Source organism: Protobothrops mucrosquamatus, unplaced genomic scaffold, assembly GCF_001527695.2.
Source record: "Protobothrops mucrosquamatus isolate PMUCROS unplaced genomic scaffold, P.Mucros_1.0 scaffold3619, whole genome shotgun sequence".
NCBI lineage: Eukaryota > Metazoa > Chordata > Lepidosauria > Squamata > Viperidae > Protobothrops > Protobothrops mucrosquamatus.
The window spans coordinates 28,107-36,766 of NW_015389582.1; the positions used below are offsets into that span (position 1 = coordinate 28,107).

At 41.2% G+C, this 8,660-nt stretch overlaps 1 protein-coding gene across 1 annotated transcript in view; it reads right to left on the minus strand.

Moving 5' to 3' along the window:
• Window positions 1-2,520: 2,520 nt before the first annotated feature.
• Window positions 2,521-8,660, minus strand: part of CAPSL (calcyphosine like) — a 9,908-nt gene continuing 3,768 nt past the window's right edge. The window contains exons 3-5 of the mRNA XM_015827333.1: window positions 6,197-6,374; window positions 3,807-4,016; window positions 2,521-2,746 (exon numbers count right to left, since the gene is read on the minus strand). Of these exons, the coding sequence (XP_015682819.1) occupies window positions 2,645-2,746; window positions 3,807-4,016; window positions 6,197-6,374 (490 nt within the window). The 3' untranslated portion in view covers window positions 2,521-2,644. The remainder of the gene's footprint in view (window positions 2,747-3,806; window positions 4,017-6,196; window positions 6,375-8,660) is intronic.

The following is an 8,660-nucleotide window of genomic DNA, read 5'->3' on the forward strand; positions in this document are numbered from 1 at the left end:
TTGAATTCCACTATAAATCACTGCTGCTTTTAATTTAGCTTTCTCCAAGAAATATTCAAGGGATGCTAAAACAATTTAAAAATTATTGTTATCCTTATATGTTCTATATTCTGTCAATAGATGTGTAATCTTGCCATGCATTTATCACGTTATTTGCTGCTATGTTTCATTTTTATAAGGTTTCATATGGTTAATTTTTATTTTGATGGAATTATGGTTATGATGTCTGTATAAATAAAATAAATGTCTTTGAATTGGATGCTGAAGTGGCAATTAAATAAAGTCATTAAGAAACAGTTAATATTAGTGAATAGATTTAATTTTAATCCATGAGCATTATTTATGAATATCATCTACCGCTTTCCTCCATCTGCCTTGCCTACACAAAAATCATTGTAGCCAAATATTTATTGCCAACAGTATTGTGGACTAGGGCAGTGGTGGCGAACCTATGGCACGGGTGCCAGAGGCGGTACTCAGAGCCCTCTCTGTGGGCACGCGCGCCGTCGCCCCAGTCCTAGGCCTTCAGTTGGGTTTTATAAAACCTTTTCGCTTTAGGCCTCCACCGCCGTGTGCAAAAAAAAAAAAAAAGGTTCAATCAATCAGTCAATTTCAACTTCTCGCGGGGGAAAAAAAGATCTTGCAAAGTTGGAATTGATTGATTGAACTTTTTAGTCCCACCCAGTCTGCCGTTACCACCACAGCCACGCCCACCCAATGGGCCACATCCACCCAATTGGCCACACCCAGCCAATGGGCCACACCCACCCGGCACCCGACGATGCATGTGGGTTTTGGGTTGCAGTTTGGACACTCGGTCTCTAAAAGGTTCGCCATCACTGGACTAGGGTGTAAACAATAATTAAAATCTATCCATCTTGTCCTAACTAGTTACAAAACTTCGAATAAAGAAAAAAAATGTTGTAGAGTGTGGATTCCCTTAGCCATCTTTTGTGCACAGGTAATCCTCAGCTTGCAACCATTTGTTCAGTGACCATATGAAGTTACAATGATATTGAAAAAAATGACTTATGACTGGTCCTCACACTTATGACCATTGCAGCATCCCCATGGTCACTTGATCAAAATTTGGGCACTTGACAGCTAGCGTGTATTTACAATGGTTGCACTGCCTGAGATCATGTCAGCACCATTTGTGATCTTACCAGCCGGCTTTCAACAAGCAAAGTCACTGGGGGAAGCCAAATTGAGTAGCAACTGCATGGTTCACTTAACAACTGCAGCAATTCACTTAATAACCATGGTGACGAGGTCCTAAAATTGGGCATGACTCACTTGATAGCTGCCTTGCTTAGCCATGGAAATTCTGGTCCCAATTGTGATCCTAAGTCAAGGACCAGCTCTATAACCCTCTACTGAGAATTGAACTCATGAACCATTACACTTTAGATCAGGGGTGTCAAACTGCTGGCCCGCCCCACTGCCGGCAATGGAAAAAAAGTCACGATACGGTTCAACACTTCACGTGACGTTACGAGTTTGACACCTCTGCTTTAGATCAGACATGTCAAACTCGTGACGTCATGTGACGTCGCACAACATATCGGAGCTTTTTCGCCATTGCCGGCAATGGCAAAACAGTCCCGATACGTTGCACGACGTCATGTGATGTCGCGAGTTTGACATGTCTGACTTAAGCTCTCACAGAGAGATATATTTCCATTGCATTGTGTATTCACTTACTTATAACAACTTGCAAATGAATAGTGGATTGTATCCAATGATACTCATTTGTCTTTGCAAAAGGGGCAGTGTTGAACTGATTTAACTACAGTATCCCCCTCGGGGCTATGCAGTGCATTATGCCATGCAAAGAATTTTTTGAGATTTAAATGGATTGGAAGGACTAGCAAAAAATTGTTCAGCGATGTTCAAAAATATGGCACAGTAATGAGGCCACTATGTAGACACAATTCACAATTCCTGGTTCTGTGTTTCCTGAACTTCTTCCAACAAATAAACAAATCCTCCTTTCTTCCCACAACACCTCTTACATGTTGTTCCCTCAACTTCTACCAAAATCTTTTGGGGAGGAACAGAAAATAAGATAAACATGGTTGGAGCACGTAGGCTAGTAGTCTTCTGATAGAGAAACAAAGATTCTAACTGAATGTTATAAATAACTTCCTAACATGACAATTATCTAAGTATTTCATGAGATACATTCAAGTTCAGGTTGGGAGGTCCTCTGGTGGAGATGTTTTGATGCCTGGAAGAACGTTGTCCATGGGGTCACGATGGGTCGGACACTACTTTGCAACTAACAACAACAACCAGAAGAGCAAGATGGCTTAAGTAGCCTTTTCAATGCTAGGCTTGTAGCTGGAGAAAGGTTTAAAACAACTCTGATCCCACCACCACTTGTTCTTGGGAATGTTACTAAACTATTTACCATGTTACAGTATTTGCACTAAGAAATCTTGCTTGCTGAAAAATCAATTCTTCCCTGACATTGGTAGAGCTAAAACAAGGGACACAATGATCGCAGTAACAATAAAATATTTTAATTTCTTTTGGTAAAAGCTGCCAATGTCATTCCATATAGTATAACCACTGTCCTATATATTGGATGAAGTTGATATTTAGAACAAAAGCACAAGAATAACAGAGTCATTTTAGGATCTCAGATTTTCCAAGCATTTTTCATCATCACAATGAAATAGACATCGGTATCTATTGAAGCACTGACACCAGCATAATAGTTCATGAATTCCTCTGTTGTGACCTACAACAGAAAGGTTTGAAAAATAAAAATAAAGTCTTTATTTAAATAAGTGTGTAAACTATTATGTGCAAGAATTAAATTATACATTCTGTTCTACGGGGAGATTTTCATTCATATATATTTACTTTTCACTCCTGTGAGTGGTACGTGTCTTCCTCAATGTCAGGGCCTCTGTCAGAAACCTGGGAGTTTGAGAGTTCTGCACAGTATCTTAGCTGCTCTTAGCACTGCACTTTTCTGGACAGAGAGATCCAAAGTTGTTCCTGGGGTCTGTTGGAGCCAATTTCCCAGTTTAGGAGTAACAACCCCAAATGCTCCCACCGCCATTGGGAGCCTTTATTTTCCATATCCTCTCCAATTTCTCCTTCAGACCCTGATACTTCTCCAGTTCCTCAAACTCCTTCCTGATGTTGCTATTGTTTGGCATGCTACATCTATTACCACCATATTCTTCTGGTCCTTTACTACTACAATGTCTGGTTGATTGGCTAGTACCTGCCTGTCTGTCTGGATCTGGAAATCTCATCGGACCTTGATCTTAAAACCTGCCTAGGATTGCCAATGTACAAACTGCACAAGAAGCATGAGGAACAATCCCATTGAAAGAAACAAGTGAAACATGTGTTACTGGAGTGCAAGTTCCACAGAAATCTGCCACATTAGATCTGACCGCATAATATACGAGCCCTCCCAACCCTCGCCCTCACATTTTTCCTATTAAAACCACAGAGTTTGGATTTAATTTCACATTTCTAGAACAAAATTAAGCATTGTTAGAGATACAGAAACACAATTTGCATAATCTCAGTGAAATCTAATATATATTCCATTTTCCTATAGGAGTAAGTTGCATTCTAGGGCTTTGGGGAATGGAAAGAGAGTATCAATATAGAGTGCACAGTGCCTCCTTTCTATGTCCAGTGGCTGCCCAAGAGGGGGACAAAGAAGAAGATCTCTGTTGATAATTTCAGTAAGTCCCTCCAAAAAAACAACAGAGCCTGTGGCATGTCTGACATGATTGACTTAGCTTTGGTTTGCTTTTAATCTCCTTCTCACTTACCTGTCCATCTTTATCATAAGGTGAATCAAAGTTGTCCAGGAAAGTCCTAAAAACTTGATCTTCACTCCATTCTCCATTTTGGTACTTGGGATGATGTTTTACATTGTAGACTCCTTGCAGATCTTCAATAGTGATGACTCCGTCCCCTGTCTTATCTAGCTTTCGAAAAGCTTGCATGATGACTTCTTTCCTTGCATTGGACATAGGAGGCTAAGAAAAAGCACAAAGCAATATCATTTTAAGGCCACTTTCTTCCCAGCCTTATCCTATTACAGTACTTTCTGTTTCATAATGTCAAAAGTGGGTTTGGAGGATTGTGCTTCCTCTACTATTTTCAGAACATTAAACAAAAGATGTGAACATCGATTCTAGAAAGAAAGAAAGAAAGAAAGAAAGAAAGAAAGAAAGAAAGAAAGAAAGAAAGAAAGAAAGAAAGGATCAGTGCAGAACAGTAGATGCAATTTAGAAAAATATGACGTAATTAAATTAAAGCAGAGGAACCTATGTGTAGATCATTATTCATTTCTGGGCTAATTTCATACTTTCCAAAATGATGCTTTGGGGCAGCTGGATAACTCCAGTTGTTTACTATGGTATGCACCATATTATTTGTAAGCCAAAGTGGAGGAAATACATCAAATGAAGCTATACACCGGTCACTGATCACCTGTGAGCTAGTGTTGTATTGCATACTCCGATGCATTTGGCTATCAAACTTTCTCCAGACGTTTGCTATCATTTCATTTGTTTTTGAAAAGAGCATCTAGCTCAGGGGTAGTCAACCTTGGTTCTTTTATGACTCGAGGACTTCAACTCCCAGAATTCCTGAGCCAGCATGCTGGCTCAGGAATTCTGGGAGTTGAAGTCCACGAGTCATAAAAGAGCCAAGGTTGACTACCCCTGATCTAGCTTATACTCCACAGCTATCCGCTGGCTGCTCCTTAGGATTTGGCTACTCATGCTCACTTCCCTTCTGAGAACAGTGATTTTGAGTTGGTGCTGGGGAGGAAGCACTGCTGGCCTCTGAATAATATTTGTGTGCCATTCACTTTAAGACTGAGGGCTGAAAGAAGATGGAAAGCCGAATGGATAGAGATGTGGGGAGATATAAGAAGAGCATGTGCAGAATTGCAGAGGGGCTATAACAGGACTTATAAATTTAAACTAATTTATATGGCTGTCCATCTCACAGACACAACTTAGGCAGCAAACTGGGATTTCAAAAAAGATAATACAGCTTATAAGCAATAATATATAATATTTCATCCAGTGCCTCAATCTAGTGTGGCTTATGGAATTGAAAGCCACACAGTGTACTGTTTGATGTTAAGGGATCTAAATGTCTTGTCTCTAACTTCATATAATCAGGTACCTGATAGAAGCCTGGTATCTAAGTTTCTCTACACTATTGCAACCCATATGAGAGGCATATCAACCAGTGAATTAAAATCTTATTTAAGCACTATTTCCTATCCATACTTTTTTATTCCATTGATTGATTTCTTTTAAGCTGCTGTATATACGTTAATTCCGCTGAGTGTATATTTGTCCTTCCTTTTCTTAGAAGAAACTTTTTTTAGCTGATAGGAAATGTGGGTGGAAACGGGTTCACAACAGTGCTGATCTCCAATCAATGAGCATTGCACGAGGTAAATGCCTGGATCAGATGTGCCCCAACTTCACTCTGCATGACCTTGACTCAAATATGGAGAGCTCATTTCCACTGTAATTAGCATTTCTTGGTAGACTTCAGCCAGTGTGACACACTAAGACTTCTGTACCCAGAAAGAGTGTCAGCGCTCAACACTGACGTTGAAATGCTCCAGTTAGGGCATTGCCAGCAGCATCTATCAGGGATTTCCCCAAATTATTTCTCCATACCAATAAACAAGTTTGTCTAGTAAATGCATTCATTTTGTTAGCTTTATCAGATAGATGAGACAGGAAACGCAACCATGAGCTAATTGCAAGTCTGAAAATATATATGTTTTTCTATTATCTCCTGTACAGGGAGAACGAGGGAGAGTCCCTTCTGAGTTTTTTGCCCTGCCCACTATCCAGCTGCAGGCTATGCTGCCTCTTATCTGACCATCTCCTGTTCAGCATCTCTTCACCTGATCTCCTAAGGCAGGGGTCCCCGGCCCCCGGTCCGTGGACCAGTATAGGGCCGCAGCATGCCAGCAACCAGTCCACACAAACAAGCAAAGCCCCATCTATGGGATGCAGGCAGCACACAAAACCACGCACTCTCCTTTCTCCACAGAACCGATCCCTGGGGCCCAAAAGGTTGGGGACCTCTGACCTAAGGTCTTTCCCCCATACCATTATAGATTTGGACATAACATAGCATGTTGATGCAATAATGTTTGTTGTTCTTGCTTAAAACTTACTCTTAATGTTAGGAGAAATTCATCAAAGTCAATTGTTCCATTCCCATCTTTATCAAATATTTTGAAAATCTTTTCGGCTTCCTCTTTCTCGATCAACACAGCATAATCATGGAGCCCTTTCACGAACTCTTTGAAATCAAGGGTCCTGCTATTGTTGTCATCCATGATGCGGAAAACCCTGAAGAAAAGAAGTTTGACTGTAAAGAAAAGAGTTACAAGGATCAAAGAGGACGAGAAATGGGACAATGATATACAGATCTAGGAAAGACGCATTTAAAGAAAACAAGAGCCTTGCTTCTGAGATACAGTCTATCAAGACATTCAGCTGCATAGCAGCTCCTTATCTGATGTCCTTTCCAAATTTCACAATGGAAGTTCACAGTTTCAGAGGTTAACTATTGTACAGTTTGAATGTTTGTTATTTATTTCTATAGCAAATATGAGCAACTCTTACATAACCAAACCGCATCTTTACCTGACATAAGATTGATGTTTATACTCTTAATCAAAAAGGACGTATGTGCAGATATAGTAAACCTGGGTCAACCTACACATCCTTATTTTTAATTTCCACATGCCCTTGGTTTGAACTACTTTTCACTACTATTGCTGAGGAGCTAATTGCAGTCTTTCTGGACAGAGATTGCTTGAGCAAATTATCTTTGAAATGGTAACATCTGATTTAGCTCACTACTAGATGCGTCCATGAGAACATAAGCGGTGCCCTGCTAGATTAGACTTCTAGCCCATTTAGTCTAGCAGCCTGTTCTCACAGTGACTTTCAGGTCCAAGCCCATGGAAGATGCATTGAATTCCAATTGAGTACAATCCTTTATTTGCTTATACCTAATGGACAGAATCTTGCCAAACTAAAGCTATAATCCTCCACCCTAATGGATGTATCCTGAGAGATTCTAAGCTGAGGCAACCCTGAACCTCTCCTCTCCCCACCCCCCACATGTAGCTTGGACTGCACAGTCTCTTAATTTGGGCTTTTCTCTGGAATGGGCTTTTCTCCCTAGGAAATCTCTGTGCTACCAAGACTCTCCTCCACTGCTTCTCCAGGTACATCACATTCCATCACAATGGCCAACCAATGGCTCAAGGAAGTGCACAAGTGTTCCAGAAAATGGTCTTCAGAAGCAGTCACCTTGCCAGCAAGGAGTCCCATGACTTCCATGAATTGGTCCAATGTTTATTTGAAGCCAGCTAAGCTGGTAGCCAGCACCTCATCTCAGAGTAAAATGCAGTTGATGCAAAATGCAACAATTGCTAACTGAGAAGGGTCATATGTGCCATGGTGGCACCATGGTTAGATTGCAGTGTTGCAGGCTAACTCTGTTCACATTGCCAGGAGTTCGATGCCTTCCATCTTAACCGGCTCAAGGTTGACTTAACCTTTCATCCTTCCAAGGTTGGTAAAATGAGGACCCAGATTGTTGGGGACAATATGCTGACTCTGTAAAACGCTTAGAGAGGGCTGTGAAGCACTGTAAAGTGGTATATAAGTCCTGTTGCCAGAGCTGCAAATGCTGAAGCAATAGTGTCCACATTTCTCTGTTCAGTATGTGGCAGAACATTCCGTGCTAACATCGATCTCATCAGCCATCTACAGACACACCGCTGATGGCCCATAATCCATAAGATGTCAAGGTCTTCATCAAAATAGATGGATGAACAACATATGGAACAAGTTGTGCTTTTTACAAGAGGCACTTTGTTTTTCTTTGAAGAAGCTCCTTGGATGAGAAGTGAAATGACTTCAAGGAAAAACAAAGTCTAGTCACCACTTGAAAAAGCACCTTTGGGTTAAATAGAGTTCAATGTACAATCAGCACAAATTATTCTCAGAACTCTGTCATTCTGAAACTTTTTCAGCGTTTCCAGATTAAAAATCATATCATGCAATTAACCTTCTTTGACCACAGAATTTTTCCCAAGTGATCTAGAGTAGATGTCCCCAAGTCCCATGCCACAGCCCACTACCGGGCTGCAGCCTGTTTGGAACGGGGCTGTGCAGATGGCAGGCGAGCATGTGTGTGCCTGCAAAGCTCCCCTCGCACGAGCAGTGGCTACTTACACTTGCACGTGCCTACTACTCACAAGGAACTATCCCCTCTCTCCCCCCTCCCAACGGGCCACCAAGCCAGAAAAGTGGGGGACCACTGGTCTAGAGATATAATTGCATGGTGATATATCTGGATAATCCCTAGATGGCAGCAACACTGTCATCTTGTATTCAGCTGGAATTTTCTATTCAGATATAATGAGTAGTAGCACTAGAATCCTTCCTTCCTTCCTTCCTTCCTTCCTTCCTTCCTTCCTTCCTTCCTTCCTTCCTTCCTTCCTACCTACCTACCTACCTACCTACCTCATCTCACCTCACCTCACCTCCTTTGGTTAAGTCAAATTCCTTCCTTCCTTCCTTCCTTCCTTCCTTCCTTCCTTCCTTCCTTCCTTCCTT